We start from the raw sequence: 19,143 nt of genomic DNA on the forward strand, positions 1-19,143 counted from the left end.
TGTAGAAAAAAAAAACAAAAAAAAAAAACCACGCGCACACAAAATGCTTTGTAGTGATTCCTTCTGTCATATCTCCTGTTGTCACTCCTGAAGAATGTTTTAATGTCATGTCAAAGGTCATACATGTGGCTGTAATGGATCTAACACTGACACAGCAGCAGCTGCTGCTTCAGTCTCCTCCACAAGTCCTCCCGTGTTGCGCCGAAACACGGCCGGAAAACATCCCAGGCATGCATGTGTATGCATACATTAGCTTCACAGGAGCCCGCCAGTCTCACACTGGGCTTCGACACGGTGCAGAAGGATCGTTTCCATCATACAGTTTGGAATGTAATTATTCTAGATTGGTGGATCAGTGTCAATAAACCGGTGGTGAAATGTTCGTTTTAGAGTTGCGAGCCGCCGCATGTTGGTTTAGAGAGGAGCTTCGGCGGAGGCCCAGGATGGTTTAAACAGGCCGCTTCGTCTGACAAAATAATCCCTCATACGACGCAGAGCTGGCCAAACAAATCTCACGTTTTAATAAAGACAGGAATTCTACTCCAGACGTCAAGTCTGGATTCACGGTGATGCTGTAGGAAATACATATTGCAAATGAATTGCCCTCAGCATGAAAGGATAGTGTGTGACATTGAAATGCATTATGGGTACAAGTCATTTTTTCCATAACTGTGTCCTTGCAGGGACACGATGAACCTCTTTCCACAGTGTTTTGCACATTTACTGTTATGATATATGATGAGAAAAGAGTTCATACAAACAGCTTTACAGCTCTTTTTCCTCCATCTCACCTGACTGGAGCATTAAAGCCATTTAGAACATAAATGAATCACAGAGTTTGGATGGTTTGTCAAAGACAAACTTTGTAATTAGGTTCAGTGTGCCTGGATGATTGAAGAGGATGTTGGTCTAATTCAATCTCATTCGAAAAGCCACAGCATTAAGTCTTTTGGATCAAAGTTAGTTGCTGCGTTTGGCTCAAGACGCTGCTGTCGGTGGAGCAAACCAGAAACCCCAAATCACAGAGATCACAGGAGATAACAATGAGACACTGGAAAAGCCCAGAAACAAAGACAACCCAACGAACAGAACACACACAAGACGCACTATATAGACACAGCAGTCACCAGGTGAAGACAATCTCACACTCAGGTCCAGGTGAAAGTCATCGGGGCAGGGAACAGCCATCAGGAAGGAGTCAGAATGTCAAAAAAACAAGTGTGCATTAGCAGATCTTTATATTGACAAAACTTTTGCAAGCTTCACACAACTGCAGGAAAAGTATACACTTCCACTTTCGCATCACGTCCACTTCCTCCAGATTAGAAATTACATCCGTACTAACATCCCAAACTTTGACTCATTTCATACCCCTTCTGAACTGTACACTATTATGAGACGGGCCCCTGATTAGAGAAGACTGGTTTCTTGCTTTGTTAATTTTTTTGCTGTACATGACTCTGTCTCCACGCAGCATCTAAAGGAAGCCTGGGAGGTAGATCTTGGTGTTACAATTAGTGATGAGAATTGGGATGCCTGCCTCACAGCCATTCATGGTTGCTCTATAAACTCCAGACACCAACTCATACAATTCAAAGTGACTCATAGATTACATTATTCCTGTACTAAACTGCACTCTTTTTATCCCTCCGTCTCTCCAATTTGCCCAAAGTGCAAGTCAGCAGAAGGCACTTTGGGGCATCTTTTCTGGTCTTGCCCCAAACTACAGATATTTTGGACAGATATCTTTAAGTGCCTTTCTAAAGTACATAACTGCAACATCTCACCAGATCCATACATGGCCATACTGGGCGGGCCTGAACACCTCTCAAATTTAACCCACCCCCAACAAAAGACAACACAATATTGCATGGTTATTGCAAAAAGGAACATTCTAACCCTTTGGAAAAATGAAGATGCACCTTCTTTTAAGACCTGGCTGGTGGAAGTGACCAGTTTATTGCATCTGGAGAGGATCCGACACAGTATCTCTTTAACCTCTGCTTCCTTTGACAAAATGTGGCAACCTTTCTTGTTATATCTATCAACTCTGACCTAGATAATTATACTCATAACTGTTGGAATGTATACCTGTGCACATATTGTATATGTATTGTACACATGCCATGTTCATCAGTAATGTTCAATAAGTAAGACAACGTCATAGTTGTCTAGAGCAGTTTTTTTTTTTTTTTTAAGTTTTGGGTGGGGGGTTGGGTGTTATCTCTGTATCTTTATACCTGTGTTTGTATTTCTGTTGTACGTTATATGGAAAAATCACAAATAAAATAATGAAAAAAAACAAAAAAAAACAAGTGTGCATAATTACATTAACTACACTGGATTTTAGCTATCAGCAGTGAATATCAATCACTGTTTTTATTTTCAGTTTTATGAAAAAAGATCAACCAGGATTTAATCCAACGTCACAGGAGTTCATCCACAATCCTGAGAAATGTACAGAATGATAAGGGAAAGAACCATTCATGGTGACAGAACACTATATTTTAATAAGAGTTTTAAACCATCATCAGACTGTTTTTCACTGTTTTTTTTGTTTTTTGTTTTGTTTTGTTTTTATGTGCATCTGGCTCAGTAGTCAGAGAAGGTTGAACACTTCTGTGTACAGTCATCTGGACTTCCATCCGTCCATTTCTTAAAAACTGAATATCAAATAGCTTCAACAAAGTTTATTTGAAGCCTGTAAATCATGAAAACCTTTTAATGGTCTTTAAAATGGAGTGGGGATGTAGGGCAGAAGTCCAGTGGCCATGGTTTACCACAAATTAGTGTAACAGCCATCATGAAAAACTATATTAAAAGTTCCACAGTGAACCATACCACTTCAGGACTATCATATATCTAAAAAAAATTATAAAAAGCACAATGATACATGTGAAAATATTGTCCTAGTATAACTTTAGCTTTACTGTGGCAATATTTAAAACTCTCACTGAGATCATTAGTTTTTTTCGTTTCCCTTTTTTTAACTGGCCGATGCGCTTCAGCAAACCTGCAATCTGAAAACCCCAGAAATTCAGTGCACTGCCGCAGCGTGATACGCCGCTTGTTGGACGTAATTTAACAACGTCACGGAGCTGCAGTGCGCCCCACAACCACCTGAACTCCACCACCCACCACAGCATCATCTTCTGCATCACCAGCAGAGCTACTCATCAATAAACCCTCCTGCGGTGTGAATGTGCGGCTAATAAATCATCCCCGTGACCCTCCAGCTTGACTCAAACCCTGATCCCGTGACCCACAGTTCCTTTGCAACCGGGCCCATAAATCATACAAATTACCTCAGTGCCCATTCAGCTCTCAAGCTTTTCAACAGCGAATGCAGAACTGATGAACTTCCTTCTGGTTCTGCTGGAACAATCTTACAAAGAACAAAATCGGTATCCTGTTAAAGTTTTGGATCCTTTTTTTGTTAATTTTTTTTTTGTTTTACGTTGAACATCCTCCAGTGCTGGAGGTAACACTGATGCAGCCAGAAAGCTTTTGTTAAAGAGAGAGAGACTTTGCCTGACCTGAAAACTATTTAGTTTGATTTAAAAAAGAAGAAAGAAAAGAAAAAGAAAAGAAAAGCTCTGCTGACTGATGACAGTGTGGGTTTAAAATCTCATCCAGGAATCTCAAAGACTAACAAACCGCCACTCTTTAGTGGACAGGATATGAAGGATATCTGCCACAGCAATCACTGAACATGTGCCAGTCAAACACGTGCGTGCGTGTGTCTGTGTGTGTGTGTGTGTGTGTGTGTGTGTGTGTGTGTGTGTGTGTGTGTGTGTGTGTGTGTGTGTGTGTGTGTGTGTGTGTATACGCATCCGCAGCGGAGAGAGGGAGTGCATGCATGCACATGTAAGTACATTTGTGTGGTTTGGATTAGGAACCCCCAACGTGCTGATCTACAGACCGCCCTGTGTTTTCTCAGGCTATTGGTTATTAAGACAAGAATTTCTACATTGGTGAACCCATATATCTAACTTAAGGCAGATTGTATCCACTTAACGCAGCAGCGCTGCTTCTGAAACTCACGGCACGGCTACATGAGAAACAACTCCCAAGTGGACCAGGCAGGAATTCTTTCAGATTAGCCGCGAATCCCTCCGACGCACAAAGGCGTCAGCAGTAAAGGGGGCTTTGTAGGTTTGTATTTGAAGAATAGGTTCAATCAACATCTTCACAGTACACACACGTATATATTAAAAAAAAAAACAAAAAACAAAAGAAAAAACTGCCACCAGTCCCTTTAACTCACAAAAAGTTGAGATTTTCTATCTTTAATATTAAAACTGAAGTAAAGACTTTTACAATGTGGTCCTATGTCCTAGACTCAGAGGTCTCTCTCGGGCGTGTGAAATAATTGTGTGAAAAGCTGGACTCCAAATTGGTTGGGTGTGACGGCCACCGATTTGCCAATCACTCCGCCGCATTCACCGGACTGACAGGAGCGTCAAAAGAATAGCTCTGCTTTTTAAATCAAGAGAGACAGAGAGCGCCGTGTGCATGCAGATCGATGCAAGCCAAAGCTTGACTTAAACAGACAAGATGAAAGAACCCGTGCCGAACCGCAAAACTGACCATTCCCTAAACTAAGAAGTGGAACAGTTGCCAGGGGCTGAAAATCAAAGTGTTTCCACTCACGCTTCATTTGGTAAAAATCAAAAGGTCATAAAACATCTTTTGGAGAAACATGAGCTCATAAATCTCTGAAGCTTGTGTCATTTCTTGAAAAAGGCCTGAAGAAAGTGAATGTTTCTGTCAGTGGAAGAAGAACAAACACACTGCGGCGTGGATGTCTTAGACTTCAGGATAACATCAAGTTAGATTTTAGCATTTTAATATTAAATCAGGATAAAATAAATACCGACAGTGTCCTCCTGAACTCATAAATTATGTTGCTGTGTCAATGAAAGAAATTCTTCTGAACTGAAAAAAAACCCAAAACTAAGTATTTTCACTTAAGATGTGTGTGAAATGTTGTGTTTAAAGCAAGGCGGTTTTACTTTTCAGCATCAATCTTCACTTAAAAAAAAAAACTTCCCCCTCTTTGACCATTAAACGAGACCAAATCAGTGCACGTGTTTCCGTCGGAGCGCAGGTCTTTGTTTGTCTACCCATGAATCCTGGCGGCCCGGGCGCTGGGGGAGCAGGAAGGGATACAGACTGGAAGCAGCGGGAGTAGAATATCATTAGCTATAAAGAAGATCTCACCCTCAGTCCCTGCATATAAACCCAACATATGGAAGCCTCGTCTTCCAGTTGTGTGTGTATGTGTGTGTGTGTGTGTGTGTGTGTGTATGTGTGACTGAGAGGGCTTTCGGATCAAATGTTTACTTTGAACTGGACATCTTCGCTCCAGAAACTACAAGAATAAAGCGCCTGGAGTCTGAACTGGGAGGCGGAAACTCCCACCAGGTTCAGACACCCCAGCTGGCAAAACACAAGAAATGATTTGTGTGTGTCCCAGAGCCACAAATATATAGCACAGTACACACACACACACACATACACACACAACAATGCACCTAATGCCTCATTTCAGTAATTACCAGCTGTCGTGTTTTACCTCATCTGCTGTTTTTATTTCGTGAAGCACTTTGAGATTTTCTTTTCTTTTAATCAAACCAAAGCGTTGGTTAAGCTGTGGTTAAATACAAAAGGTAAGTCATCACTGAATGCATTGGAGGTTTTTTTTTTTTTTTAATTGAGTCATGAATATAGATTTGTATGAATAAAAAACATATTGAGGGATTTTTATTTTTTTCATGTGGTGTTTCTGAGTTCGGTGAAATGTTCGTCCTGTGATGTTTAAAATCACTGGCACGCCTACAGTAGTAGTTTTCTCCTCCAGTAGTCTCTGTGAAGGCATTCTGTGGCCGGCCCCGGCCTGACTTTCATTAGTCAGCTGTGGTTCGGCGGTAATGTGGACATGGAGCCGATCCAGGCCGATCCGGACCGGAGCCAGCGACTGTTTACTGGTCAGACAGATGGGGTCAGGGAGGTAAACATGAGTGGCTGAACACAAAGCCACATGACAGAGAGCGGAGGTGACCTGAGGAGACGACACAAACGCCGGCGCGAGTGAAAACATGGAAGTGATGCTCCGTCTGTGTGGGGTGTTTACAACATAACACTGTGGGTGATGAGCTGCTCCTCCGCAGTGGAGATGTGGATTAAACCCCTTTAATCGTCCCGGGTTCACACACCACAGGCAGACCACACCAAACTGAAACTTCTTCCCCTCGTCTCACTGATGTGGTGTGTGCAGGCGCCTAACTTCGCAGTTACGTTTGACTTAATGGGGTGTGTGACCCCGAGACTCCACAAACCGCTCCCATTGAGGGACACTGAATTCTAAGCTGCACATCTCACATCCAAAGCCTTTCATTCCCATTAACATACTGGACAAATCTCAATCCGCTCCTGCCAGATTTTAACCTTATCGGCCAGATTTCCCATTCCCGGTGACGTCTAGCGTCTCCCACTGCATCATCCGCCAAGCCTCTGGCACCGTCTCAGACCCTGCGCTGTGTGTACATCACATGGTTTTATTTATTGCACAGAAAAACGTCCTCCTGCGAGCCAAACACGTGGCCACCTGGCTCCAGAGCGCCTGGCCGCAACACGGCCTCCTACACACACACACACACACACACACACACACTGGCAGGAGCCTGCTCAATTAGACAGACCTAATGGCGGTGGTGACAGCAGCGGGACGAGACGGGAGGCGGCTCGGGCTCCGATTAGGGACGATCAGCCGCGATGGAGCTGGGACTGTGGCCAGCGACACTGGAAGAGACTCCGACTGGGAGGCCGAATGGAAACACTTTAAAGAAAAGGACGATGAAAAGATATTTACCTAATAAACAGCCTGGTGTGTAATGACGTTTATTTAGCCTGCTAATGATTATCTGTGAAGATATCAGCAGTACAGAGCAGATACGAACAGAGCGGCGCTTTGGAGGATGGCGCCGTAACTCTGACAGAGAGAAGCAGGAGGAAGTACATGAACTACGAAAGGATGGGACGGAAGGGAAGTACAAAGAGACAGAAAGAGAAGATTTACAGTTGTTTTAAAGAGAAATTAGCAATGAAAAGAGGGGAAGATGGAGATTTTCTGTGGCGTTTTAACAGCACTCCTAGTCACAAAACAAATCCTGGGCTTTCAAGAATAAGCCGGAAGGGGGGTTGATGCACTTTCTCCTCACTGCAAACTGTTTGGTCCACTCTTTATTGCTTCGGTAAGAAAAGCAACATTAACTGAAAAAGCCACAGGAAAAGCAGCTGTTTCTGAGCCGTCACTGCAGCGAGAGACAAATGCGATACTAAAGAGTGAATTCAAAGTCACAGAGAGACACGTTTTTTTTTTAAATTCTGCAAACCAACTTGTTTCAAATACAGATCAGAGCCAGTTTAACTTCTCAGCATCAGCAGATTGTTGCTGGTTTCAGTTCAAGAGTTTTTTTTTTGTTTTTTTTTTTGAATGGGAGTGATAATTCAACCAGAACGTGTGTTTTTTGGTACATCTTAAAACCCTGAAGCTTTTAAAACCCAATTCAACTTGTGGTTGAACCTGGCGTTCAGGCTGCATGAAGAGTTTTCAATATTTCACCAAAAGAGGGGCAAAATCAAAGTAGACAAAAGCGGTGTGCGTGTGCGTGTGTGTGTGTGAGGGGAAGAAAAAGTCTGAATAATACATCAAAAAACCCTGAATTATTCACAAGGCAGAGGGTGCAGGCAACTGAGGGTGAAGAGAAACACGGCGAAAGAAAGCACTGAAAATTGATATCAAGCAGGGAAATATGGACAGAGAAGAAAACAGGAATGACTTTAAAACCCAGTGGGAAACTGGGAGTGATGAATGTTTCCATTCTTTTTTTTCTTTTTTCTTTTTTTTTTTTTTTTTTGGGGGGGGGGGGGGGGGGGGTGGGGGGGGGGGGTGGGGGGTGCAATCGGAAAGGTCCCCCCCTACGCCCGCCTGCCTCCCCCCTGTGGTGGGGGGCTACCAGGAGGGGTCTGCTTCCACCTCAGATGCCCTCACACACACCACACACACTCACACATAGATGCACAATTGTTCAAGAAAAATAGGATTAGGAAGGAAAACAATGAAGCAGAAAAGAGAGGGTGTGAGTTCTCTCTCTCTCTCTCTCTCTCTCTCTCTCTCTCTCTCTCTCTCTCTCTCTCTCTCTCTCTCACACTCTCTCTCTCTCTCTCTCTCTCTCTCTCTCTCTCTTATGGGGAAAAGAACCGGGCTTCTCATTCTAGTGATGATAAGATGTGGTCTTGGTGCTAGACTGGTGAGGACCGAAATCAGACTGCAAGCTCATAGAGGTTCGTGACAAATATAAAGTATCTGTGGGAAAATGTGAAGCCGTTGGTTCATATAGAACGGAACAGTAAATGTTAGTTTGATCACTTTGAACACATCAATACAATCAAAGCAGATCAAATAAACATTTATCAAAGTCAATAATGATCAATACGCAGATGTCTCTCTCTCTCTAAAACACAGTCAAAGCACAAAAAGAAAGAAAAACACCTGCCTGTTAATTAATGACAACTGTGCATGCGTGCACGTGTTTGTGGGGGTCCTCCTCCTCCTCACTGTGGTTTTGGCTCAAGCTTGATTCAGAAGGCCCGTCCAGTGTTTAGCTAAGCCCTCACGGATGATATAGCGTGCAGGCGCAGACACTTTTATGAGCCCTGTGACGACGCGGAGACATGACAGCGGAGGTGATCTCTGTCTCTGCTGTGTTCACTAATCACAGCCCGCACTCGCTTCACCTCCACAAATTTAGTTACTTCATCTGGGAAATTTATCGGCCAGCTGTTGCGTGCTTCGCCGTACGCGGGCCCGCCGACCCAACCTCAAAGGTCTGCCGCCTTGTTTTGAGCTCCTGCTTTTAATCACTTCAGCAGATCGCTGTAACAGAACACATTGTTCACACACTCACATACACACTTTCTCCCTTCTCTCTGGTGTCTGGAGTTTCCAGGAGGGGTTTTTAACCTCGTCCATCCCCACTTTTAGAACCCCTGTTCCGCGCCATACCTCAACACCCGCTCCTGGCCATATGCTTGGGCACACACACACACACACACTCATATACGCATCCTGGGAAAATGTACACGTGCCTGACTCACAACTGGGTCATGCGAGTCAGACATGTGAAGCCAGCTCGATGCGCAGCACAGAGGGATTACGGAGGAATGGCAGCCTGCGATCATGAAAACAAACTTTCTTATATGAGAAGGAGGTCCAGAAGTAAATGGTGAGAAAAAGTAGCACTTGAGAGAAGTGTGGAGAGTGGGAGTAAGTTTCACAGCACCAACACAAACACTAACTTTTTTCCTGATATCGTATAACAACAGTATCTTAATGTGACCACTTTGGAAAGGCTGATATTACACACACAAACACACACACACACACACACACACACACACACACATATTCCTCTATAGGTGCTGCACTTTCATCTCACAGCTCCATGATCCCAGGTTTAACTCTGAGACCTCTCCATATTGGATTTGCATGCTCTCCCTGTGCATGCTGGGGTTTTTTTTTCTTCTGATTTTTGTCCCCTTCCATGTCCAGAAACATGTGTGTGAGGTTAACAGTTGTTTCTAAGTCAACCCATAGCGTTGCCTTCAGGCAACACACCACATTTCTGGCCCTGACCCTTCAGATTTGCTCTCCCTTACATCTTCCTAAAACACTGTGGGATATGTTTCTGTCAGGATTTTGTTGGAGGTTTGGACATTTCAGGTAGTGAATCAGCAAGAGGTGGGATTGAAACTAGGTTTGTACATCGTTGAATAGAAATATCTTGGTGAAAAACACATCTGAAGAAGCACAACAGTGTGAAGAAGCATGTGTGATGGGTTAAATGTGTATTCTACTTTCCTTTGTATCCTAAAACTGTGTTTTTTTATTGGTTGATGTGAGCATATGAAATTCTTGAGTACTGTAGTTATGGATTACCAGCCGCCCACATGTTTCAGAGTGTCCCAGGTCGCTGACACTGCGAATCTGAAGCCATCAAGACAGCCCTGCGCTTAATGAAACAGGAACACAGGATCATCCAGATCCACCACACCAGATCCAGCCACTGGTAGATCATCTCACACCAGGTCATCTCAAGTGGCAGCGCTGTGGAGGGGTAACCACTGGCGTGAACGTGAGCGTGGCCGTGTTTCTCTCTCTGTTTTCTCTGTGATGGACTGGCTACCTCTTCAGGGTGTAAGCCTCCTCTGCCCATAGCCATCTGGGATCGGCTCCAGCCCTCTGCGAGGTCGGATAAAGCAGCGCAGAAGATGTATGGAATATATTACTAGAAGTCAAAACGGTCAGAGAAAATGCACATAATCTTCTACATCTCCAAGAATCACTCTCAGATTCCTTTTCCCCGCGGAAAATTAAAAGGTTTGTAGCTGTATTTTATTACCAACATTTGAATGATCAGAAACCACAGTCAATAAGTGAGAAACTACGTCCACACATCATTGAAAAGTGTTTTTGAATTAATGTAAAACCAGACCGTACACGGTCAAAAAGTCTACACACACACACACACACACACACACACTGTAAGCTCCCCCTTGCCGCCGTGCAGAGGGGAGGAGAGGGGAGAGCGAGTGAGACAGAAACAGAGGGGCCTGTGTTTACACTGGCAGGGCGAGAGGCCTGTGAGCCCCGTGGAAATGACCCGCTCACATCTAATGGAGAGAGCGCTCCACCATGACTGACAGGGCCTGCTCACATCTGAGGGCCTGCGCCATCCACCCAGCCCGTTTCCCAGTGTGCTTTGCTCCCCGGGGTGGCCGCACCAAACAAAACAAATAAAAGAGATTAGGGAGGAAAATGGTTGCGGTGCAGGGAACAAGAGGAGAGATTTGCTGAGGGAGGAGGGCCGCATGCCGCACAGAGAGGCCGGACATGTCTGCTGACTTGCTGTAAAAACTGTAATTGCAGCACTAACGAAGGAGCCGGGAAGCGAAAGACATCCTAAAAGAGACATTTCTCTGCGACTGCACGATCAGAATCTACAAATCACTGGCACACAAACCCAGCTATGTTGCGCTGATATGTTTCCGCTGTGTGTTCCAAGCAATTTTCCAACCCTAATTACAATCACAAGGGAAATAAGAACCAGTCAAGCTCCCCAGTGCCCTCTAAGTACCACAAATACAGGATTGATCTTCTTTTAGGTTGTCAAAGGGTGAGTTTTCATCACAGAGTCGACCATGACCAAGTGCCTGCTGGGAAGAGAGTAGATGTCTTGTATTGACATTTGGTTCTGCGTCAACAGGCCCACATTCTATTGACTCACATAATTGCATTAGATGGCTTTTTGTCCTGTTCACAGAACTCTTATGGTTATAAACTAGTTGAGGGGCTGAGAGAGGAGAGGCAGCTGGAGAGAGGGGGGAAAAAAAGAGTTCAAGAAGGGCAGTGGTGCAAATGACCAGTCAACAGATTGATGGATCGAACAGGAAAATCCAAGGAGAGCCCCATTCATCACGGTCACAAACAAATGGACGTGCACACACATTTACATATATAAAGACACTGCTACTAATAAAGTGCAGGTAATTATGTTTACCACTAGAGCGAGCTCCTGTTGCTGCAGCCCAGACTTCCTCCTCACATCCCTCAAGGATACTCTTCAGAAAAAGAATAAAAAGATGCCCCAAGGTCTTCAAACTGCAGGCTTTTATTCTGTGACTTCACATCCAAACAACCACAACAGTCCCAGGAAGCTCTGCGGAAACACGGAACGGTCGGTTTCTTTTTAAAAGAAAAAAGTCTGTGTACGCCATCTAGTGGAAGATAAAGAGATAACTCTGAATGAAAGCTGGGAGTTGTCTGTGTGGAGTTTGCATATTGAAAAACGTGTGTGTGTGTGTGTGTGTGTGTGTGTGTGTGTGTGTGTGTGTGTGTGTGTGTGTGTGTCACAGCTCTAAACTGCATTAAAACAGTGTAGTAGACAGGTGGAAGGAATAACAAGCAAAAAACTAAATTATCTGCTTATTGTTATTTTATTAAAAGGATTGTTTAATCAAATAAAAAAACAGGACAGAGTTTAATAAATTCTACCAGCTCACTGGTAGTGACAACACTATAATAATCTATTGTTTAGAATTACAGCCACATGTGTAAATAGTTTTCTCCTGTACATGTACTTTGTAACTTCTGAAAAGGTTGAAAATCATATATTAATGTGATTGAACTGGTTTGTTGTGGTTTGTGTTCTGGTGACTGAATTACTGTTAAAATTACAATTTGATTTTAAAGGCGACACACTGATTGATCATATCACCACCAGGGGGCGCCGCTCCTTTCTGATATGCAGCAACCTCCGTGAGAGCTTCAGATTTAGATTCAGTGTTTTTAACTCAACATTTCACTTCACTGAGCAAATGTAATCAACAATGGCAGAAAACTGGATGCTTGAACTTAGAGAGAAGATGTTTAGTGACTCTGCCAAAGAAAAGAAAGACCATAATGAAGTCAAACACAACCTCTGCTCATGTGATGAGACAGTTTGGGCCACTACATCCCGGACTGTGCCACTGCAGATCGTTGGGAGTCTTCTGAACTCCTGAAGCCTTCCCAGCTTTGCTGCAGTGTCTCTGCTGCAGCCACTGAATCCACAGCGAAGCAACTTCAGTCCACAGTGACGCCCTCGGGAAGCTCGACCACCACCGGAGCGCAGTCATCCAGGTCTGCCTCAAAGTCCCAGCGGAACTTCTTGGTCAGGTGAGCCTTGAATTTCTCTGCTCGCTTCCGCAGGGCGCCATCTACACCAGGCCCAGTGGCGAACTGGAAAAAGTCCTGCGGAGAAATTAATCAATTTCACGAGTTCAGGAGATAAGATAAAAAGATAATATAAGGAGACATAAAGAGAATAAAATCCAACACTGGTGGTTTCTTCTTTTAGGCCATCTTCGGTCATATCGATTAAAATAACTAGACTGTTCTAAAATCAAGCATTGGTGGCAACAGAGCATGAAGCAGCTTAGAGGAGAATTTTTATGTCACATATCAGATTGAAAGTGAAATTTGCTTTTCCTGACACTCCACACTACTGTCATTACAAACTTCTCTGCCTCTCACTCTGATTAGTACCTGCAGTGTGGTGGTGAGGAAGTTGCTCTGCGACACGATGTCAACAAAGAAGTCAGGCGGTATCTCTCCCAGCTGGTGGTAGAGGACGGCGATGAGCCCCAGGTAAAGGTCCTTACGTGTCCGCATGGCCTCCTCCGAGCGGCACATCAGGGAGAGGACACGCTTCCAGTGCTCGAAGCCCTCGTACACATTCCCGATCAGGAAACAGACAAAGGCAAACTGCAGCTCACCTGGGGAGATCACATGTAGGTTGTGGGTTTTCTGCATATGGAATACACTCATTTGAGGAGATTGAGACACACCTAACAGGTTGAGAGGCTGCAGATGGTGGTTCTTCTCCAGGACTGTTTCCAGAGCGTAGCTCAGGTCCATGCTGCACTGGGTGATCTCGGCCGGCGTTGCCCCTGGGGGGTAAGTCTTCTTGGGGATGTCAGAGAACCGCAGCTCCGTCCCCTCCCTCACTTTCATCCGTGGAAGCCTGTCCAGTCCCTCCCTCATGCTCTGGCAGGCGGTGTCATTCCTGGGATGCTCAGCCCTGTCCTTGGTGTGCCTCATCTGGACCTCTGGGACAACATCACTGAACGCGCATATCCTCCCAGACAGAGGCTGCAGGTTATTGGCCAACTCTTCACTGATGCGATCAGAGAGAGACACCCACTTCCTCATCACCTCGTAGGGATAGGGGCCCAGGTAAGGATCCAGCTCCTGTAAGGTGGCCCGGATTCGGCTCACCTCCTCTTCGTTCTTGGAGGCTGAGAAGTCCAGATCTTCCTCTTTGGGGTCCCAGCTGGCCAGGATCACATCCCTGGGTTTGAGGGTGAGGAACAGGCCCGTCTTCGGGCCGATTTCCGAACCACACGCCGGAGAGTTGACGGAGGAGTAGTGGAGGAAGTGCAGGCCCGGGGGGATCATCTTCACGCCCCTGAAACGAGGACCCACCTGCCAGCTCTTGCAGTCCAGCCCCAGCTCGGTGCCCCGAGGGACACCCAGCAGCACCAGGGTGGCGCCTTCCTCAAACAGCCTCCGCGCGACGTCTGGGTCCATGTCCACAGAGCTGCTGCTGGCCATGTCTGCGCCTCCAAGCCCAAATCACTCGACTGAACTGTGTTCTCACGTGCACAAGGAGCGATTCATGTCCAGCGCGACACTAAAGAGTTTCCCCAATATTAAATACCAGTGAGCGCAGAGCGGCGCGGATTCTTCAAAGCGCGTTTTTATCTTCCGCTAATAAAACACAGAAACATCCGAAAATATAAACGAACACGGCAAAGTGAATTTAAGCGTCTGTCTAAAATATTTTTTTTCCTTCAAGTTGATGATGTTTCGGGACGTCGATGTCGACTGGACGCGGTGCGACGAATCTATCGATCCGGGCGGAAACAACGAAAAACTATGGTTCCGCTTGCATTTCTTTTCTTTTTTTTTAAATTTGGTTTATTTATTCACTTTTTTGTTGTGTAGATTTTATATATGTATATGCACACACACCTGTTTGCACACGTTCACGCACACACGCACATACATTTGGTTAAATATGGCTAAACCAGAAAGTACTTTAGGCTGTAATTCAGTCAGTATTTCAATAGCTAATCATTTTACTTCTAACTCACAAATATAACCCCGAGGTGAAATCACACATTTAAATAATATTTAATAATAATTTAACAAAAAAAAAATCAATACTAAGATTAAAAATGATCAAGAACATTTTCCTCAAAATATAGAATTTCAGGATTTTAATTGTATTTTTGTAAATTACACATAAATATAAGTAAATGGCATAAAGGTTTCATAGTCATGGACATTTTAATGAGATCTGTCAAGTAGCAATCTGGTTTATGCATTGTGTATCCATTTATCCAATCATTCTCATAAGTAAATGGTATAAATTCTGCATGTGTGTTACAACATAAAGCTTATCAAGATAAAATTCAATCACAGTTACCAAAGTTCTGAAATTGGCCTTTTCTGAAATTATTTGAATGAATTTTACGTATTTAATAGCTTATCTGTGGCTTCATTGAAATATTGCATCAACAATATGAAAAGTCTGGTATAAATCTGATATACAAATACTGAGAACTTGACAACAGGTAAACAATCACGGCTTTGCATTTGAACAATAGCAGTCCAAAAACAGTACATCAATGGTCATGAAATGTAATCTATTTGTGTAGAATCCTCAATATCTTCATTAAGAATGAGCACAGAATGATTATAGAACCAGGATACACGGTGTTTCCTAATCTGAGAGCACATAGACACTCTGGAATTTCTGCCAACAAACAATCAAAGCATTTATAGCTTTGATTAACCTGATCCTCTTTCTCTTCTTCCCCCGTATTTTCCAGACGGAACAAAAGACTTCTCTCCTCTGAAAGCAGGAATGAGAAAAACAAAACAAAACAGCAAAGTTACCTAGATTCTCTATGACTTTTAACAATTTCACTGGAGACTAAAAAGCTGCTGCATTTTTTCTTCTCACCAGACTGTCAGAGTTGCAGTTGTAACTGATGAGCTCCTCCATTCTCTTCACTGGCCTTTCCAGGTCAGATGGCTGCTTTCCAGCCCTCTGACACAGGACCTGCTGCGCCATCCCATAGATGGAAACCAGGATGCGTTGTGCCTAAATTAAAACAAAAGCCCAAAGAGTGAAAACAATCCATCAAATTCAAATAGTTGGTCTGGTGCTCCTGCATAGAGCAACATTTGTAGAATAAACATATATTTAAAAAATCTTTTAAGCACATGGAACCAAATCCTGACATAACCTTTGGTATCTGATGAGATAAAACTTCTCTGATCATAATGGCTGAAATGGATTTACCTTTCTTGAAGGGCAGGGGTCTCTCTGTTTGTGATGAGAAGATGCACCAGTCAAATTCTACAAAAAAAAAAAAACATAAATAAATAAATAAATAAATAAAGATAAAAAATAAAGATAGAAATAGAAATGAGCCATGCCAGTTCCAGCTCAGCAGTCACAGGAGGGCAGCGTTTAGCAGAGGATGCTTACAAAACTCATCTGTTGAAATGACTAGTAACACATTGCGTGTTGTATTTGGAGCCTGATCCTTGACGAATGCAAAATTTAAAAAACAAAAACAAAAACAAAAAAAAAAACAGCATATGTTCACTATCACATATTAACGTGAAATATGGGCACTATTATTGTTATTTATACATTTTTATCATACCAGATTCTGAAGGTCAACTAGGATGAGCCCTCTGTAGGACTCCAGTATCTTCTGATAGTCACACGTGCGTTTGCCACAGGAGATGGCAAACAGGAGAACCAGCAGGGCGCTACGGAATGGAGCTCCGGTCAGACACTGGAAGAGAGGAATCCATTCAGTTCAAGTTAGTTTTATTTTATACAGCCTCGTAACTCATCTCAAGGCACTTTAACAGAAAAAAAAAAAAAAACTACAGAAAAAATTAAAAAATAAACGAATATTTGCTTGTGATTATCTGCTGAAGCTGGTCTGGTGCGTCTTTACGCACCAGACGCGCACTTGCCATTTATCATGTTCTTCTGCGGGATCCTCACACGAGCAAATCCATGCGTGTCAGTGACAGCCGGACCCAGAGGACCACTCCTCATCCGACCGATGCCATTGTCGTCACACCGATTCTCAGCTCGGCAAAAGTTGGAAAGAAATGAGAAAATCCGTTTCCGTCCTGAGAGAGACGATGAAAAATGCTGCAAATGATGGAGTTTTACATTTTTTAGACGCTCCAGTGAAGGAGAAAACGAGCTGAAAGGAATTTTACATCCCAAGAGAGAGGGCCGCCTTAAAAATGGGATTGTCAATAAACCATAAAACCGAAAGGAGAATCGAGGTGAGGAAGAGAGAGAGAGAGAGAGAGAGAGAGAGAGAGAGAGAGAGAGAGAGAGAGAGAGAGAGAGAGAGAGAGAGAGAGAGAGAGATGATGTCAGCTATTTCACATGTAAGTTCTAACAATATAATTCGAAATTGACATTTCCCAAAGACAAAGAAGGGATGGCATTTCCAAACCTAAGAGATGACTGCCACGCTGCCCAATTACATCATTTAATCTTTGGGAATAATACTAAATAAGTCGAAGTTGGAATTCCTACATCTAAATGTCAGGGAACCAGTAATGCCAGATAAAATAGTGAACATTAAAATCCCATGACTGTATTCCCTTTTTCAGAATGGCTCACAAATATAAACCAGTTCAAAATGGGCAAAACGATTGAGTTGATAAATTAAAATCAGGACAAATAAACTCAGTAAGGGAAGGGGGAAATCAAAAAGAGGGAAATGAGCAGTGTCCAGGAACTGAAAAATAAACATGAGCTCATGAATCAGGAATCCTACCAATGGATGATTTTAACAGAATAAGCCAAGACCTGAATCTCTATCATACTGATAGAATCAAAAGAAATTTCAAGATTGTGTATTAAAATGAAATGTGAATGGAAGCTTATGGGAAAAATCCCTGAGGATGCCTCTTTCAACATCTGGAAAACAAACAAAACCACAACACAGTCATAGGAATGGGCAGGAAAAAAACAATTCTGATTACATCTCTCATTAAAATCAGACAAATAAAAGTTCAACAGCACTGTTCAATATACACCACAGGCTGTTCAACACACACCACTGACCATGAGGTTCAGTTGTATCTGAGACACTTGTGTCAGATTCATCTCGCACCACCAGAGAAAGCTTCACCCAGAACTGGTTCCAGATGGATCCAGCTAATTATAAAAACTACGTGACAATAACTGAGGGCATTTTTGATGTGAAGAAATTATAAACCAATGCTGGAATTCAAATAACCATGTTTAAAAGAAAGTGATCAAATGTACTCCATATTGTTCCATGGTTTTTAAATCAATATTATTATCGTCTTTGCTTAAGAAAACAAATTAAGTACCCATTTGGTCGTCAAGACATGTTTCTAAATATGAGCCTGATAAACTGAGAATCTTTTCAATGATTTCTGTCTTCGATATTGACCAAAGCTCCAACCAGAGCTTAGTTTCTTCTCGTCTCCTCTGATTGTCCTCAAGATGTTTCTGCCAATTTCTTCAAATTAGTGTCTTTGCACGATAAAGGCGACGCAGGCAACAAAAAACCACTCCAGCTCACTGAAATGCTCCATGAGGAGATCGAGCGTCTGAGATTTGAAGGAGAGTGGTGGTGGACCTTGCTGTCAGAGCTCACCAAATAAATCCCACTTAGCTCCACTGTTCCTGTGAACTGGACATCAGGCAGCTCCTTCTCAGGCCTCAGTCGCCTTGTGGTGTTCAACACTCACTAACACATTTGGAGGAGCTGAAACCTGGAGTTCATCTGGCACACAGCTGCCTGAAAAAAAACACACACGCTCCTCCTTGAGCAGGAGATGGGGAGTAACCCGCTCAAGTATTTTCCTTTCTTCCCGTAACAGTTGAAGGCCGTGTCGGCCGGAGGCTTCATGTGTCAAAAATAGCATTGAGTATTTGAGTTTGTGCTGTCTATGAATGAAAAAAGCCCCGGCAGCATGTGGGCAAGAGTCAGAGGTCAAGTGTCACAGCACCATGGACAGTGTTTTGTTTTTTTGCGTGTGTGTGTGTGTGTGGTTTGCTGTATGATCGATAGAGAACGCAACATTAAGTTTAATCTTGTAAATAAAACTTTTGGATTGAATTCAATTTTGTCCCCATTGAAGGAAAACACCATGAAGCGTCAGCTCCTCTCTGACACCTTCTCTCTCCCTCTGACCTCTGACCCAACTGGAACAGACCAGCACCCCCGCAGCATTCTAGTCCATCAAAGTCGGCCATATTTAATAGATTTTTAGAAAACAAAGCAATCCTTTGTACAATCTGATGTTTAGAAGCAGCAAAGCTACATAGTCAGAATTATGTAATTTATTAGAAGATGGCCGGCTACTCATAATATTTGGGCACCAATGGGCAAAATAAATGGGCATCAGTGCTTTAATCTAACTTCTCACTCCAACTTGGGGAAGATGAG

General features: G+C 43.4%; 1 protein-coding gene across 1 annotated transcript; it reads right to left on the reverse strand.

Annotated features, from left to right (window-relative positions):
- Window positions 1-11,767: 11,767 nt before the first annotated feature.
- aar2 (AAR2 splicing factor) lies at window positions 11,768-14,569 on the reverse strand. The gene is made up of 3 exons (XM_030119677.1): window positions 13,453-14,569; window positions 13,151-13,380; window positions 11,768-12,856 (listed from the first exon to the last, which is right to left on the reverse strand). The coding sequence occupies exons 1-3, from the start codon at window positions 14,216-14,218 to the stop codon at window positions 12,689-12,691; spliced, it is 1,164 nt and encodes a 387-aa protein (XP_029975537.1). The 5' UTR covers window positions 14,219-14,569; the 3' UTR covers window positions 11,768-12,688.
- Window positions 14,570-19,143: the final 4,574 nt, after the last annotated feature.

The sequence above is a fragment of the Salarias fasciatus genome, chromosome 20 (genome assembly GCF_902148845.1).
Source record: "Salarias fasciatus chromosome 20, fSalaFa1.1, whole genome shotgun sequence".
Classification (NCBI taxonomy): Eukaryota; Metazoa; Chordata; class Actinopteri; order Blenniiformes; family Blenniidae; genus Salarias; species Salarias fasciatus.

What these genes read in the sequence shown, in the direction of transcription:
- aar2 (XM_030119677.1), bottom strand. Translation starts at nt 14,218, where the DNA reads ATGGCCAGCAGCAGCTCTGTGGACATGGACCCAGACGTCGCGCGGAGG. An exon ending in GCAGCCTCTCAACCTGTTAG is followed by an intron (nt 13,381 to 13,452) that starts GTGTGTCTCAAT and finishes TGATCTCCCCAG; the next exon opens with GTGAGCTGCAGTTTGCCTTT. An exon ending in TCCTCACCACCACACTGCAG is followed by an intron (nt 12,857 to 13,150) that starts GTACTAATCAGA and finishes ATTTCTCCGCAG; the next exon opens with GACTTTTTCCAGTTCGCCAC.